This window comes from Dromaius novaehollandiae, chromosome 20 (assembly GCF_036370855.1).
Source record: "Dromaius novaehollandiae isolate bDroNov1 chromosome 20, bDroNov1.hap1, whole genome shotgun sequence".
Lineage (NCBI taxonomy): Eukaryota > Metazoa > Chordata > Aves > Casuariiformes > Dromaiidae > Dromaius > Dromaius novaehollandiae.
Genome location: NC_088117.1, coordinates 11,807,099 through 11,824,889, shown reverse-complemented (window position 1 = coordinate 11,824,889; position 17,791 = coordinate 11,807,099). Strand labels below are relative to the sequence as shown.

Below are 17,791 nucleotides of genomic sequence, written 5' to 3'. Positions count from 1 at the left end.
AAAATCTTAAGTAAAGGTTGCTATATTCAGCCCTCTCTTTTCTATTCCAGTCAACATTACTTACACACAGGTGGTTATTTATAAAATAGTTATATTTACTCATGTTCATACCTAGAAGTGGTGAAATGCAGATTATCCCTGGGGTGCTGTGGTTCAGACTGTATTTCCTTTATTTATTTGCTTCTCAACAACTAAAATGCCAACTTACTTTGTAAGTTAAGCAAACAAAAAAAGCTACATTTGATGCACTTTGAATCAGCTGAGATATTAAACCACAAAAATTGGGGTTTACAATGGAAAATCAATTTTTTTTAATGACAGCAGCCCCACTGCCACCTATAAAAAAGTACTCCAAAAGAAACAGAAAGAGACTAAGAGTCTGGATTTAGTACACTGTAAGCTGGTTTCAAAGAGCCCTGTCATGGGCTTGCATTGTCTAAATTGGCTTTACAACAGTAACCTCAACAGTGCATTCTTTCCACTGGCTATTATATGTTCTCGGCAGCTTATACTGTGAGGTCGTGGAGCACATCCTCAGCTAATGCAAATCTGCATTGTTACAGTTACTTTCGAGGAGCTATACTTTTTATACTTGAGATCTAGATCTGTAGATATAGTATTTTTCTTATGCATTCACAAAAAAAACCTTTGGACATCTCTTTTAAAAGAGAAAATATTTGTATAAACATCTCACACATCCACACACTACAGGAGATTCATGTTTCACTATGCCAATTTATACCAGCCAAAATGTAATTTGCGATATATAGACATATAAACTAGTGTTGGTGACAGACTGGGCATAATCTGCAGCAGAGTCTGAAGGCTTGCTCTAACCACGTGCTTACATGGTCTGCCTGTGCCAGTCTGATTAGCCAGTTTTCCTTGATTATTTATGAAAAGCAATATGCTATAAAGATGTTATTTTCTTTATCCAAATCAGAAAACTTTCCACAGAAGTCCACGGCTGTGAGGTCTTGGTAGGTCCTAGAGAATATTCAGCCCCAGGCTCTGACAGCTAGATTGAAGTTGCTATTAATTTCCACCATTAGGGTAATTTCTAAAGTTTGGAGTCACCTGTCTTTGCAATATTAGAAGGTGTTTTGTCAGTTGGGATATATTAGAATGCATGTACTGAGTATCTGTTTTAAATAATGTTTGTAGCTGCTTTCAGTGCAAGTGGGAGTGACCTCTGAAGATACAGTTATAAAGCAGAACTGGAAGTCAAGAAGTCCGTTCTGGCCCTAATCTTCACTAAATTTTCATGATGCATCCTTCATGCCATGTTCTCCAACAATGGTTTTGGGGTACCATCTTGGGTGATAATCACAGCTTGAATTTCCAGAGTTTACTCTTTCCTACTGGAGAAGTGCTTTCAAAACAGTCTCTAAAAAGCATTAGCATGCTGAAGTTCAGGCTCTCTGAAGAACTGACTCCAAGGACCTGCTTTTGAAAGGTGCTGAGCATCTACATTTCTGTTTTAATCTGGGATACCTGCAAGTTGTTAGCACTTGTTCAAATCAAGTTATGCATGTCTTTTGTTGAGCACCTGAACCTAGACACTGAATATGAGAAGTTACTTTTGAAGACTGTAGCCTTTTTGATGTTTCTCTTCTTTCATTATTTTGTGGAAATGTGCCTTGTCAGAGGTAACATTTTATTAATATTTGCAAAGTGTTTTGGGCTCTTTGGATGCAAGTCGATTACTGAAAGTGCTGTTATCACTCGTAGCGTAGTGGGAGGGACAGGACAAGACACACTGGCAGCTACCATCTTGGGAGGATTCTCTTTGAGGGACTAGGGCGTATATCTTGTACAGGTGTATACTCCCATTGAGAAGAGAAGTCTGGAGATGTATTTGTGGCAGAGATTTCAAATTCAGGGATGAATTTCCTTGTACATAGTGACTGAAAAGCCAGAGCATGTTTTCTGTTGCACCAAGCTCTCACACATAGTTGGAGCTGTGAGAATTTTCATGCTAAAATTTCAAACTCTGAAACTTGCCCAGCTTGTGGTTATGCAAAATTACTCAACCCAGGCTGATGGGGGAATCTTCTTTATGTCCCTAGTGTCATTTGTGGCTTCCTATCAAAGCTAAATAGCTTCACCATTTCACAGTTTCCATATGATACTGAAGAAGCCTGGCAGGATCAGCTAAGCTTCTGTTTCAGTCAGGAATCAAAAATAAGTTAGGATCAAAAAAAAACCTGTGGAAACTTGAGGGGTCAAATTAATCTGTGATGTAATTTAACAGGATTCAGTGGATTTATACCATAAATTATCTTGAGGGAAGGCATCTGAACCCACATGGATTTAAATCAAATTCTTAGAAACCCACACTATTGTGTGTCACCTAATTCTGCTCATTGGCCCCATGTGGGTGGCTGGCACTGCTGATTTCTGAGCCATCTCTGGACTGAACAGCTCTGGAGCAAGTCCCGGCAGAGGGCAGTCCAGCTCAGAAACTCATTTCAAGGACCTGCCTTCCAGTCCTGGTCTTTGGGGCCAAAATTAATGATAAGGGAAAATATTAGATATGATTGTAGATAACTGGATTAAAAATGGCTGAATTTTCTTCCTGCACACATCTTGCCACAAGGAAAATAAAACCTTAGCTTGTGAAAACTTGCCAGAATTCTGAACTATTGCACTATGAAGCCTATCTTGTGATTTCTTCCAGGATGATCCATTGTTACCGAACCTCAACAGATGGGAGCATTCATTTCCAAAGCACTTTGTGCCCCATTCACCTGCTTTGGGGTTTCAACGTCCAATTTGTGATGCAGACGATCGACACGGAGTATCAAGGTTTGTTTTCTTGGCTGAATTCCAAGGACACTGTTGGGAACTTGTATGTGATGATGCACTTGCTGATGTCCCATCACTGGCAAAGCTGCCAAGATCCTTGGCCTCATGAGAGGACTCTTTCTATTCTGGAATTTCAACGCTAGGACTGTTTGCCTCTGTATATTTGGAATATAGATATGTCTTTCTCTGTGCCTGCTTTCTCCTGCTTCCAACTTTACTCTTTCGTTCAGGCTTCACCTATGTTTAAAATATTTTTTCTTTCTCCTTCAGATTCCTCTTTAAAAACATCTTGGTTTGTGAACACCCAGGAGTTTGCTTACTTTAGCATGTTTTGTTGAGGGCTTTGGTTTTATTTATAGTACCATTTTCCTCTTGTGAAACCTTGGATAATGCTTATAACTTCTGTGTTCCCCAGTCTTCCTGCCTATAAAATACAGGCAGTGGTGCTGTGGAGATTATTCAATCAGGTTTATGAACCTCGCTGAAAAGTACTGTTGGAAAGATAAGCCGAATGCTGTTAGTCACTGTACAATAGCGAAGTAAATTTTGGCGTCAGTGGAAGAGAGATGCAAGGTAGCGTATGTGTAGTCAGTCTCTTTCTACTTCTATCACATGCAACAATGTCATCTTCTAAACATTTCTTTTAGGATGAAAGTGCTCTTATCAGTAAAATGGATAATTTCTTGCAGCATTCTTGGAGATTTACAACAGCCTTCACTCTCCTCTCAATTCTTGTCATTACTGAGAACTAATGAAGACATTATTAATGTAATGTGCTATTCTCTTTTTCTCTGCTTCCACTAATCAGTCCCACTCAAATACAATGAGTTTACTGGTAATCCTGTAGGTTTCTGTAGCAAACTGTACAAGTGAACTGTTATCCATAGAATATTCATATTTTGCCATCAGTTTTCTTGCCAAAAGATGTTGAATCTTAACTTGTTTTTCCATGTTACATCCAGAGCTTTGGAAGAGTGCTTTGGCAGGCATCCCAGTGGGCATGGCTCACATTCCCAGAGTTCTCTCCAAAGCTGTAAGAATGGAAATGAACAGCTAGGAATTTTCCAGTTTAGATCAGGCTCTGTGTATGTTAAGAGAAACAGCAGCGTAACGAGTACCAGCATAAGCTGCAACAGAAAGCAGAGCTTAATCTGGCAAAGTGTTATAAACTGTCCTGTGTCAACTTCACGTGTCTATACCCAGTGTTTGCCTTGATACAGAGACTTAGTGACTGAGACAGGTATACCACCAAGTAGCATTGCTTATAGGAAACTATCAAGGCCACCACGACAGAGAGAAACACTTTTCTCTAGCCTCTTCTATTTAAGGTGATACCTTGGTTTGCATTGTACAAAGTGCTTTAGTGAGTGACTGAAATAAGATAAATGGTATATGGTGTCTATTCTAGGGGTGGAGTTTTTTCTGACAAACCTGAAGAGGTGCTCCAGAACATCTATTCTTTGCAGAAGGGAAAAAAAAAGTCCTAGGAAGCTGAGGATAGTATTATGTTGTAGAGAATGTGATCTGGAAAAATTTTGAGGCAGAGTGAGGATAAAGGAAAAAAATTGATTCCGGATGTCTCTTTGAGGGTACAATCCAACTCTCATGGAATTTAGTGGGAAACTTTCCATCTCCTGTAATGTGAGTTGGGTTGGGTCATCAGAATATCACCATAACAAAGCAGAGCTAAAACTGTTAGTAAGCACAGGCAGATATAATAAAAACATTTTAAAAGATTATATTGTAGCCAGGAGATTGAACTGTGGCAAAGATGTCAAGTTTGCTGAGGATAATAGTAAATCAAATTTCACAGTTCTTCATGTTTTTATTTGAAAATATTGAACGTGAATTGATGAAATCTTACAACAGCTCTGCTGTAGCTCCTATTTTGTGGGTAAGTTAAGTCAGAAAAGAAGTAATAGACTAGAAGTTAAAGAACAACTTAATATCGGAGTTGCGAACCAAGCAGGAATCTGGACTTGGAGCACTCTGCTCCATTTCCTAGAAGCACTGCATCTTATGAGGACTGGATCTTCTTTTATTAACAAGTTTTCCTTCCTGTGTTTTACCAATTTTTCAGAGTTTTTCTAGAACATGTGCACATTTCAAGATAATTTATACTACCTGAAAATTATCTTTTCATAGGATGGGATATCCCTATCTCACTTGCTTTTCTCTGTCTCTGAAATGAGATTCTCAGCCCTGAAAATACTGTTTGCACTTCAACTAAAATTTTAAAAACACTTAGCATCTGAGCTTAGTACATTTAAAAATGGAATTTAAGCAACCTATGTTTCATTAAAAATCTTAAGCCCTTGGATGTTTTTAAAAAGACAACACTTAAATTAAAAATAGTCTGTCGTAAGATATTTTTTCTTGGATGTAAAAGTGATCATTCACCTTAAATAGTAACACAGTGCCCTGCAAAGCTAGCATTGGTGGAATGGCTCTACAATAAAGTCAAGCTTCAAAATTTAATCTCTCTGAGCCACATCCTGTTTTCGGTTAACTGATCTCATATGGGGGAAATTTACCAGAGGAAATATCTCAAGTTTGGAAAGTACCAAAAACTTATCTTTAGTTTCTTTGTGTAATTCAGCACCTTTTAAGATAGAGGTGTCATATTTTCGAGAACTCTCAAGGCAAAAGAAAAGGAATGAATTAACAACACAGAAAGGAGACACACAGATTACTAGGATACTGTGTCCCTTCATTCAGAAGGGGAAGCTGACCCATTGGTGTGACACTGATCTTTCCGATAGAATTAGCTTGTACCTCTTTATATTCCAATAGCTAAATGTGCCAAATCCAGACATATTTTTAAAATTTTTTCAAAAATTGTCACATCCTGGCAGAAGCTTTCTGTGCCAGATTTTAACTCGCCATGACTTTCAACAACCTTAATCCTAAAACCCTGAAAGCAGAGGTTTCTGGCCATTAGAACTATTAAGACTATCACAGTTTCCATGCAGACTTTTGACTTTGGTTACTGTGTGGCCCTGATGACACTGCACTCAGGAAACAGAGCATCTACAAATAAGTTTACAGCAGACAGAGAAGCAGGGAGGAGGAAGTGGAAATGAAGAGAAATTAGCTGTGATTCTGCAAGTGTTAGTAGTGCAGGTCTTCCCACTTACTTAGGCGGACCTTGATATTTAAAATGGAAGCCTTAAAAATAACTTTACTAAAACTGACATCATGTTCCTCTTTCACAATTTCGTCATCAAGTATCTGATTAACATCCTGGCTTTTAAAAAGGTTACACATACAGGTACCATGGCTGTATACACAAAACAGGTAATTGCACACCCACATTGCTAAATTAGCAATTTTCTTGTGCTGCAACAGTATCTCTGAACTGCACGTGGTGCTTTTAATCTGGAGATATCAAAGGGTTTTACCAAGGGCAGCAACTGTTATTCCCTCTTTACAGAGAGGAAGGTGGAAGCATTTACTAGGCTAGCGGTTTATCCAGCAACACTCCAGTGAGAATGGCAGTAAGCCAGATGAATACCCTAAAACTAACTCTTGGCAATTGGCTTCATCATGCTTATGATGTTTACTTCCTTCTGTAATGCCAATTTCCTTTTCATCATCATTTTTAAACTGCTAAAGCATTCAGAAAAAACCTTGCCACTTGCCTAAAGCCAGTCTAATTCAATGGGAAGTAAACAGAGGATTTTCTGACAAAGTGAAGGATCAAATTCTTTTCTTGGAAACAGTCTTGCATCCTGATTCTTGTGGGACTACGGGGTGGAACTGAAAGCAGTATTTGGCCCGTAGATGGAATTTTAAATTGAAAGAGTTAAAGAAGCTGTGAACATAAATATAGAAAACTTTTTGAATCAACTGCTTGAAAGAATTTGACTCATTATCAAAAGTACTAGCCATGAGAAGATGGTCATTATTTGTCTCCAAGTTCCATGAATGAATTAGCTGGCAGCTCTGAGAAGGCATTGTCCGTGCAGCAAAATAAGCTGAAATATATTGTTTTGGACAGTAGAGCTTGAAATGGTAAAGCAAGCTGAGCATCTGTCTGCTTTCCAAAGGGAGAACATGTACATTTTTACTATGTTCTGAGTATATTCTTAATACTTCCTGTTATTTTCAGTTAACCACTACAAAGATTGAAAATAAAATTTGTGATCTCAATCATTTCATACAAACATTTTTCATTCTGTTTTTCTTCTAATATTATGAGCTTACTTAGGCCCTATTCTGCAAACAGTGCCAGGCTTGCTGCTTATATTATCCTCACAGTAATATATAATTACAAGATTAATTTCTCTTGTGTGCATGTACACCTCCAGTATATCAGCTCTATAAACGTATATCCTACCCATCAACCAGGCTATATTTTTGAGAATCTTTTTCCTAAATGTATTTGATTTTTAAACTAAGCTGCCTTTTTGAAATCTAGAAAATGTTTTTCTTATCCTTGCATGGTTTGACATTGTCCTTTTAAGACAAGAAGGTAGAATTTTAATGGAAAAAATGGGAAATTTTCATCAAATATATACTATGGTGTAATAGGGGAACATGTGAAAAAATAACGTTGCTATATCATGCAGGCAAATATGCACGCAAACAGCCACGTGAGCAGGTCTGACGAATGTTCTTTGTTTCTTCGTGGATGCGCCTGAACCGCTCTTTATAACGTAATGTGAGGAGAAAAAAAAGTCAAGTTCAGGAACTAATTCCAGTATTTCTTTTAGCCGTTCAACATAGCGCTACAGAATATACTTCACTTGCCTGAATAAGGGCCAGGTCTTCTTTCTGGACACTTCCCTCTTTCCAATCTCTTATTTAATACAGTTCTAATATGTTTGGTGTTCTAGTTGGTAATCCGCAATCCTGTCATGGGTGCAGTCGCCCAGGGCCCTGTTCTGCACGTGGTACTGTTGTCTGAGCAGACACAGTACCGCAGGGTATCGGACCTCAGGCGGATAGTCATCGGTGAACGACCTCCTTGCAGTCTTTTGTGCACCATTAGGTACCTGGAAGCAAAGACTCTGGTAAATGCAGCAGGGTAACAAGCCAAACGAAGCACCTAGAGCACCACCTCCTCTTTTTATTTTTAATTTTCCACTGGGACTCACCCCAGTGGCATCCCCCACACTTCTTTCACAAGGACAAATTATTAGATTTGTAGCTGAACCCTCCTCTCTCCTGGCCGAACCCTGGTAGGTACGTTTGGAGCACGGTATTCCTCAGTAAACCTGCTGTCTAGGGAAAAAGATAATCTTTTTCTGATGGAGAAACTGTCCTTTGTAGAATTCTCCCTCTTTCTTTACTGTGAGCATCTTAAAGGGATTTGCATACATAAGAGGAGTTAGTGAAGGTTAGCCTGTTGTTGTAAATATTATCTGCACCTGATAATAATTAGAGACATAGAGACTTGCTGAAGATATCCTAGCAGGGCTGGCAGGAAACTGGAGCGTCCTGCTTCCTTACTGTAAGCCCCGGATTTTCCCCAGGCACCGGAGGTGTGCAGGGCCGTTTCCCTACAGTCGCGCTCCAGGTGCGGAGGCGTTTCTGAGTTACAGGGCCAGGTCACAGTGTCACGCAGCCAGGTCACGTATTGAATCATACTTTAACCAGTTTCAGGAACTAACTAGGAAAGCAGATTCCCTGTTTCAGCTGTCTTGAAGAGTTTGTTCCCTTGGGTCTTTCCTTAGCAAATTTTAATTTCTGGCCCCTGCAGGTGTATTCCTGTGAGCCTGTTGCAGCACCCCAGGGGGGAGCAGACCCCAGCCCTGGCTGGACGTCCCTGCTGGCTCGAGCCCTTCCCGGGATGGGACGCGGCTGCGGAGAGGCGTCGCGGGCTCTTGTCCCCGGGACCCTCGCGCAGCCCTGCCCAAGGGCTGGCTGATCAGGGGACGGGGCTTAGCCCTGCCTTGAGCCCAGAGCCGCGCTTTGGCAAGCCCGCTGCGACGGGAAGGCCTAGTGCTCCCGAGTCACCGAGGTGCTTTTAAAATCCCTTTTTTAAATCCCTTCCCTTTTAAAATTTTCGGTAAAAAACCCGAAATCCAGAAAAGCGGCTCCGCCGCAGTTCCCTTGCCCCGGGCGCCCAGGTGAGCAGCCGCCCCCGCTCTGCTTTCCGCACCCGGGTCACGGCGGAGGCTGCCGGCGCCGCTGCGCTCCGCGGGGCCCGGCCGCGGCCGCCTCCGCCCCGCGCCGCCCCCGCGCCCGGCGCTGCGCGGCGCCGCGGCAGCGCGGGCGGCAGGAGCGGCGGGGCGCAGGTAAGCGCAGCGCAGCGGGCGGGGAGCGCGCAGGGCCCGCGGCGGCGGCGGCCCCCGGGGCTGTGCCGGCTCCGCACGGCCGGGCTGCGGCCGGGGCTGCCGGACCCATCCGGCCCGGCGAGGCGCTGCTTCCACCGAGGCTCGGGGGTGCGGGGCGCCGGCCGGGGGTGACAGCGGGCGGCCCTGGGAGCCCATCAGAGCCCCTGGTGCAGGGCTTTCCTGCAAACCCTCTCGTCCCCCCGTCACCCGGCGGGTATCAGCCGGTTACCCCGTGACAGGCTTTGCTGGGACGCCGAGTGTGCGTGCTGTGTCATTTAGGGCCGCGATTCTGAATTTTTAGGTTCCTGGCGGATTTGACAGCCCCTCTAGCTGGTTGCTAAATTCCCTTTCGAGTGCCTAGAAAGAGTTAAATCCGGAGCGGCCAAGCGAAGAATCGCCTGAACCAGCCAACAGCAAATGCCGTTAAAAGAGGCGTATTTCGAATCCTGCTGCTGTCTGTGGTTCAGGCGCCTCGTTCGGCCCAGCAGCAGCGTCCCTTTCTCCGTCCCCCCTCGGGGGATGCCCTAACCACTGCGTTTTGGACGCAAGCTGCTGCGCCTGCTCCTTTTCTGCAAGTCGGCCTCACAGTTTGTTTCCGCCTAGCAAACAGCTTCGTTAGGAGCTGTGGAGAGTGTCTGCATCCAAACCAGTACCGATGGGAAGGTGGGAGATGGGTGTTTGAACGCGCTCCCGTGGGGGAGGGCGCTGGACTGGGGTCTCCCGTCATTAAGTTTTGTCGGTCCCAGTGAACTTAGAGCGTCAGATCTTTGCAGTAAGACAGGAACTCCAAGATGTCTAAAAACTTTTTAATATTGATTTATTTTATTTTCAGACACTTGCTAGTCAAAGCTAATTTTGATAATGTCACAGTTGGTCCTGCGATAGGTTATTGTGTGTCAGTACTGTCATGGGAAAAAGCAGGTTCCTAAAGGTGTTATGATGATGAGACTGCCAGGTCCCTGGGTTAAAACCAGTCCTGAACTTTCCAAGCGCTGTGGGCACCACCAGAATCAGTTTTGGTTACGGTTCCAAAAATATTCAGCTGTGCTGCCCTCCTGAACTAAAACTGCTACTGACTGTGCTTGGCACCTCTGCGTGTGTGGCTCTAGTGAGAGCACAAGCTTAGCTCGTTTTCCTGGACTTGGGATTTCCTTTTCATTTTGCCACCAGTTTTATGATTTTGGGAAAGTCACTGTAAACACATTAGTTGTCCAGTTTCTGCATCTATAAAGCATAATCACAAATTCTGGCTATTGGGAATTGAAGGCTGCTGGGGATTTACTGTACAGGAAGTAATTCAGTGTGATGTTGACCGCTGGGATCGTAGCTGAAAGATGATGGGACTATTCACTTCGTCTTTCTACAAACCAGAAAATTATGTGGGAAGAAAACCCCAAACCTTGATTTTGATGCATTGTCCATTTTCATATTGTGTTTCAGGGGAATTTTAAATGTGTACAGTAATTTCCTGCTGGTACCTAGTCAAACCCCACGGTGACATTTAGCCACGCATGTCAGCTACAGATTCAATTAAACAGCACTAGATTACTACACAGGTCTGGAGTTGCTTGGTGGACTTTGATGCTTGATGTATTCTTACACATCAAAGTGAGCAGGTGTCTACTTGTTTCAGCACCTATTTTGTTCCTCATCTTTGGCAGTAGCTTGCTTCAGATGGCTGAGAAAACAGCTCGAGGCCTGGAGGATGTCCCCGGCTCTTCTCCTGATGAAAATGAGTTTCCTTTTGGATATCCCACCAGCATTTGCGAAGATGCGCCCGATCAGAAGTACCTGTGCAGCAACTGCAATAATATTCTGAAGAAAGCCCTGCAGACGCTGTGTGGGCATCGTTACTGCTCCGCTTGCCTGGCATGGATCGTACGGTAGGTCCTTTCTGCGGAGGGTCACGCAGCTGGGACGGACTCTGTGGCTGCAAAGCGCCCCAGAGCTGCGTTGTGTCAAGGTACGCAGTGGATAAGAGGTCCTGACTACCTGGCCCACTGGACAGTAGTCATTTTATCACCTTGGAATATTTAACTCTTGCAGACTGCAGGGGTGCTCTGCACCACTTCCTTCCTTCCAGCATGGGAGTCTCTATAGGATGGGAAAGGTAGGATTCCTGGGACTGGCACATTTCAGCTTTCCTGTGGGTAGGTGCGAGGTAAAGGTACTGATGTAACCTTGAAGAGCTATGGCCAGGTGAATTTAATACTTGCATAGGACTCTGCAGGCCTTTGATAAGTGATGTTATGGGAGTTTAATGCATGTTTGCTGCGAGTTTTAGTTTTAGTAAACTCAGCTGGGTCACTACAGAGTAGGGCGCTGCCATTAGCGACAGTCAGTGACAGCCCTTGTCTTGAAGAACTGTGAACCGGGAGCTGGGTGGGTATTTGCTGTGACTGATCAGCTGCTTCTATCTTCCCCTTTCTGTTGGCACTTACGCCTTGATTCAGAGCCTTTGAAAAGGTTACGTCTGCACTGCAGAGGGGAGGTAACACTGCAGTCCACATACCTGAGCTGACTTGAATTTTGATGTTTTGGAAAACTGCAGTGGTCGAGATTCAGTGACTGGAGCTTTAGTACCGGCTCAATGAGTCTAAAGACTGTCGCTGTGCTTCTCGCTGGGTGTTATTACTGTCAGGTGGGGTGTGCCCATGCGTGCAGCCCCAGCTCTGGTCACGGTGCGAATGTCACCTGGGAAGCTGGATCCGTTACGGGCTACGTGTGATCTGAAGGGCAACATGTAATAATGTAAAAGTGTGTAGAATTGAATGTATTTGGCCTACTGATACAAATCCATTGATGTAAACCCAGAACAAATCCTCTTAATGAAGCAACATGTATCTTAAGTTAAGCAAACTGATGTTAGAATGTAACCTGGATTGTTGCATCTTATGGCACAAATGGAAAACTGACTGAAGCCAGGTGATTTGTGCAGTCTGAAACCAGTTATGTCATGCTTTTCCTCTGGTCAGCCGGCGGCTTTCTGATGAGCCTCCTGGCCTGTGTTAGTGCATGATGCACCTGGAAGATTCACTTTTCTTATATGAAACTCTGCAATAAATGTTTTGAGAGTAAATCAGAACATTTTTTTATCTGCATTAGGATGTTAACCTTCTAGAGTTCAGTTCTGCACCAATTTTACTATGCTTTGCAATTCAGTATCTGTCACAGAAAAATGGGCGTTTCCTGCCTGTTTGAAAAGACTTCATTTTTCACATTACCTTTCCTATACAGTGTTTTTGTGTAATTCATGAGATAAATTGTCTCTCGGCTTTATGCTTTTTCATGATCTCGGCTGCTCTCATTTTGCTGAAATACAGATCAGATTTATGGGCCTGGGCCTGGTCTTGGGGAAGAGAAGAGCAGTTTTTCCTTTGACTTCAGTGGGTTCAAGAACTGGCCCTTTAGTGAGAAAGACTATGAATTCTGAATGGAAATGATTACTTCCAGGTTTTTATTTTTGTTCATGTCCGTACAAAGTTCTTGTAACCTACATTTCACCGATTGATTGTTATTTCATTGTTCTTTCTTTTTGTCAGAAACAATAAAAATCCAGTCTGCCAGAAATGTAAAGAGGAGGATCCCAGCACTTTAAGCGAAGGAAGCCTATTGGCAGAAGAAAGGGTAAGTCATAACTCACAGTTCATTAGTTCATTAACCATTCTCTGGACTACTCTACAGTCATCACAGGACTGTGATTTAGAAGGGAATAATATAAAGTGTGAAGTGTTCCAGTTACATGTTTTTACTTATGTTTGAGTCTTTTGAATTTTACAGTTTTAAATAAAAAAGTATAATGGTACGGTTAAGACCTTCTAAGCCCATAAGGTTCTGGAATGTAAAATCCCACAGTCTTCCATATAATTAATTTTTATTGTCTCAAAGTAACCTGGGTTACTGCTTTCCTATTTGTCAAAATATGCCTTAATTGTTACTGACTATTCTTAGTATCCTGGTAGATTCCCTGGTCTCAGGCAGCATGGCTCTCTGTACCCTTGGAACACCTTAGCAAAGTTTCAGGAGGAGGGTCTAGAAAAGAAGCAGCCAGGGTTTAGGCTAGCTGGCTGAATTGCCTTGAGAATACTTTGAGAGCCAAGATACATGGAGAAAATAGTGGAAAATCTCTAGCTGAAAATAATCATTGGTAAAAATTGTGCACTGGCAAATGCTTCTCCTGTAATTTTTGCACTGTGTAGTGTTCAAGAGTTTCATCCCATTTTCCAGGTGATCCCAGAATATTCTTGCAGTGTTTTTGAGTGATTTGGCCATCTGTCCCTTTCCTCGAGGAGCCTGTGTGTGTGATGGGCTGGTGTACAAACAGACCAAGTCGTTTCCTCCGGTGTGTGTGTCTTTTCTCATTCTGGTGTGTTCGCACAAACCGATCTCTGTTGGCCATTTACGTGCATATACTGTGCCGTGAGCAGCCGTGGCTGTTGACATGTGTGCTGGGTATATAGTCACAGCTGGAGGCAGTCCCATCTTAACAGAGCCCACCAGAGTGCAAATCACACCGTAGGTCCCTGTCCCACCCAGGAGGCTTCCCTCCTTTCTGGTTACCTGCCTGAATATGCAGAGATACACGTTTCACCTCAATTCGTTTGGGGAAAATGATCCCAAGAGGCAGTCGGCACTGAGTTAAAAGGCAAAATCTAGGAACTGGCTGCAGCAAAATAATGATTCTGCAGTTAGTGCTGAACTTGGTAGAATCTGGGAAAAAATGCTCAATTCTGCAATGAATTTCCCAGTAACAGAATCTAGTGCATCGTGGGACTGCAGATAGGTACAGCTAAACCATTGAGAACGTGTTTTGTGTTAGCTGGCAATTCTCTTATAACTTTGGGATTTCTCTGGTGCTGGATTTCCACTAAATCTCCTGTGATTTTCTGCAAATCTGTGGGTGGGTGGCTGTGAACAGGGCCCCGCTCTTGCAAGCTGATCGGCCTGGGCAGAGTCGTGTGCATGTTGGGAGCCAGGTGAGGCCAGTCCCCGCAAAGGCAGAGGAGCTGGATCAGCTCCCAGCCAGCGGCCAGACTTTGTGAGCAGCGCAAGTAGGGAAGGTCATTCAGCAGGTCCTTGGCTTTACCTTTGCTGTGGCTTTGCTTTATGTTGATTCCCTGTGCTGTTTGTTTATATGTTTATATAAACACAAGGAGGGAAAAGGCCCTCTCAAGATGCGCTTGCCATCGCTTATCCCATGATCTGTTTCTGCAGTAACCCTCATCCCTTCCCTGTCACAGTCTTGATGTATCACCCATGCTTTACTGCAGGTGCTTCAGGCCTGCTCCTGGTGCTGGGCGTCTGCGCCTGTAACCGAGCATCTGCGTCGGTCCCCGAACTCGGCTGGGGAGTGGGGGGCATCCTCCCTGCCTCTGCTTATCCTGCCTGCTGTTGTTCACGGGACTCGCTTAGGCCCCAGCTCCCAGCTCTGCCGGAGCCCAAAACCCTGTTGGCTTTCTCCTGTCTTGCTTGCTTGCAGCAATTGAAGAGGCTGATTCAGAGAAAACAAGCTAGTGTTGTCCTGCAAAGCTCTTGGAGCAGGTTGACCTGCTTGTTACCTGTGTTGCTACCGCTCTTCCTGGCCATGTGAGCTGTAGACCCAGGCTTCCCTTGGCTGAAAGGCGCAAGACACCCATCACAGGGGCCAGAAAGCCGAGGGGAGCGGGCCTGGCGGTGGCTCCTGGGTGGGACGTGGCAGTGGACCTCCAGCTGTCTCACGGCCACCCTGGGACGGGGCTGGGCATGTGTCTGCATCCCGCAGCCGCCCCAGGTTATCAACGCTGGCAGCCCCTGCGCTGGCCCCTTCCCTCGAAATGGCGGGGGTGCAAGAGGGGAGATGTCCAACTGCCGTCTGTGCAATGAGAGAGACATTTTCTGTTGCCTTCCACTCCGCCCGGATCACCTTCCTGTCGCTGTGAGTCACTTCATTTACTGTACAAGGATCCGGCTCAGGCCCCCGTCGAAGTGCGAGCCAGACCATCCGCTCCCCCTCCAGACACGAGGCGTGCGGGCGGATCACCTGGAGCAGCGACCTGCGCCGCTAAGGGAAGAGAGGAGGCTGTCCTGCTTGGCTTTTCACCTGAGCCGTGTCCGTAGCGATTTAGCGATTCTGAATGTGAAAGAAAAAGCACAGGGAATGCACACGGCAGTCCCACACGCTCCCGGGGCTGTCCCTCTCGTTAAATACATTTTGAGTGATCTGTTTTGTAATGTCAGGAAATTCCTTGAGTTTTTCTCTTATGACACAGGGGGAAAAAGCCACCATGTGCCTGATAAATTGTATTTCTTTTCTCTGGTTTTGCTTGTGAGTCAGACTAGACTGTTTTAGCGGCTAGGGCTGGTATGCTTTCACTCACTGCATTGCCAGCTGATTACGCAAAAGCTTCCATATATGCAGATGAAGCCACACATGTTGCTGTACAACCTACATGACTTTTTTTAATGCCTTGCTGCAAGTTGTTTGCGGTTTGTGTGCAGACCTTCTCCTGGGGTGGACTTTGCTTCCAGGCTGAGATTGCAAAAGGAGTTTCAGTTAGACTCTGTTTAAATGAACCTCGTTGTTACCGGTCACCAAACGGGCTGTGCTGCTTCAGGTGGTTTAATTTGACAAGTGTAGATCAGTCTAAAACATTTTGTATCTAGATAAAAAAGCAGACTTAGGGAGGTTGATCGTGGTGGTTTTGTTTTCATGCTTTTCTTAGGTGATTGTGTAGAATTTCGGCGACCTTACTGAAGCGCGGGCACAATTTGTAAGCACTTTTCTCCCCCCCTCCATTTGCTATTCCTGACTTGCTCTGTGTTACGATATATGGGAGGTCTGAAGACCACTGTATTTCGTTCTTAACCCTGTCTGTCTCCTGTGGCAGTGTACCTGTTTTGATTGTGCGAGATGTAATATTAGGGGTGTACAGTGTTGCATGATTTGCGTAATAATCATACAATTCTTCATGGTTAATGTAAGAAAAGAAACCTATCTGGTGCAAAAAAATTTCTCACATGTGGCTTACATTTCTTTAATACACAGTGCCGTACTAAATGGAAACAGCCATGGTCTGAGAAATTTGCTCTCATTGCGAAACAGTCTCAAGTCCTCTCTGCAGCATGTTTAGGAGGTGCTAATGCCCTGGTAATGAAATGCGTTCATTAGAGTGGTACATGGCAGCACCCCATAGCTAGGGCCTGTCAGCACCTTCATTGCATGTGATGTATTTCAGGCTCCTGTGAAAAAGAACTTGAAATAAAAGCTGTCATTGGCCAGGCATACTTTTCAATAAGTTTATGTCATATCAAGTAGTTTATTTATGAACCATAAGAAAGAAATGATTTGATAGTTATTTGGACTTCCACTAACACCAAACTGTTAGATTAAAGAATCTTATGGCAAGACAATAAATAAAATAAAAAACAAAGAGATTTATTAAGATCTGAAGTCCTGACACAGTCACCTTATTCCTATGTTGAAGATGCCTTCTGGAGTACTTTCTGACCAATGTTTTTTTCTTTATTGTGTTTACTTTCAGGCTTTCGGTGATGCTGCCATTAATAAAGAGATCTCTGAACTCAAAGTGCATTGCGTGACCCTGGGATGCAGTTGGTCTGGTACCATGAAAAATTTTGAGGTATGTTTAAAGACAGTTTATTTAAGTTAACATGTCCTTGAATAGGAACAAAATGTGAACGAAACTAGGTTCTCAGCAAACAGATTCATGTAACTTCATTGAAATCAGCAAAATTACGATGATTTAAACCAGCAGCATATCTAAAAACATACCATTGATTTTAGTAGGATTTTGACCAGATCCAGAGCATCCTGAATGTTTGTGAAATTAATGTTGCAAAAACTTGCATCAGCTACATTTTTTTTCCAATGGGTTTAACTATTAGTTAAAGGCAAGGATGCTACAAGCATTTTTTGATGGACCAAAATACTCTGATCTCCAGGGCGTTCTTATGAGCAATATATGTGGCATGTTTTTATAGGAGAAATAATTTTCCCCTGTGTAAATGTCTCTCCTGTTTATTGAATGTGTTACTTATTTTTTTCAGACAGATGTGAAATGTCCCAGGCAAAATATTTAGAAGGGCAAGATTTGGGAATGTGCCATGCAAATTAGAATCATGAAAATATGCAGCTAATTCTCCCAGTGCCGAAGCAGCTCTGTTTCGGTCCCCTAGTGCAGGAGCAGAGGCCTTGCTGCATTTGTAACGGGGAGTTTGCAGTATCACGTGTATGGCTGCATGTGATAAGCTTCTGAGATGCTGCTGCCATTTCTTCTGTCGCCTTTGCTAATTTTGCATATTTTCTATTTGAGTGCGTTTCTATTGAGTTGCTCTTTAAGGAAGAATCAGTGTGAGCCCAGTTTGCTCAGCTCCCAAGCAGTGAGAGCTGGAGAGGTGCAAGAAGCCCCTCTCCACATGAATACACCGCAAAATGGGTTTGGGAGTTAAGCATGTGATCGAAATTGGCCCTTCTGAGCCAGTTCTGGGGGGTACGGCCATCACCCTTTAAAGGCAAAATCAGTTGTGACACAGTGCCTGCAGATGCTCCAGGAGAAGCAACCAGGATAAATAGTCTGCAATGAAATACTGTGTTCTTAAGAATCTGAAAGTTGAACTGCTGAAGGTAATAATGCAAGGAACAAGGCTGGGTTTTTTTTCTTTTTCAGATGAGGGAATGCAAATGGTGAAGTGGAAACAATTTA

General features: G+C 43.7%; 1 protein-coding gene across 4 annotated transcripts in view; it reads left to right on the top strand.

The window, feature by feature from the left end:
• TRAF1 (TNF receptor associated factor 1) overlaps positions 1–17,791 on the top strand; it is a 34,492-nt gene that overhangs the window by 5,481 nt on the left and 11,220 nt on the right. The window contains exons 3-6 of one of the 4 annotated variants that reach the window (XM_026094472.2): positions 2,681–2,808; positions 10,751–10,972; positions 12,632–12,716; positions 16,610–16,708. In XM_026094472.2, coding sequence (XP_025950257.2) covers positions 2,681–2,808; positions 10,751–10,972; positions 12,632–12,716; positions 16,610–16,708 — 534 coding nt within the window. Of the gene's footprint in view, positions 1–2,680; positions 2,809–8,885; positions 9,051–9,529; positions 9,753–10,750; positions 10,973–12,631; positions 12,717–16,609; positions 16,709–17,791 lie in introns of those variants that run through there. The other 3 variants (XM_064523902.1, XM_064523901.1, XM_064523900.1) reach the window with 3 other exon arrangements.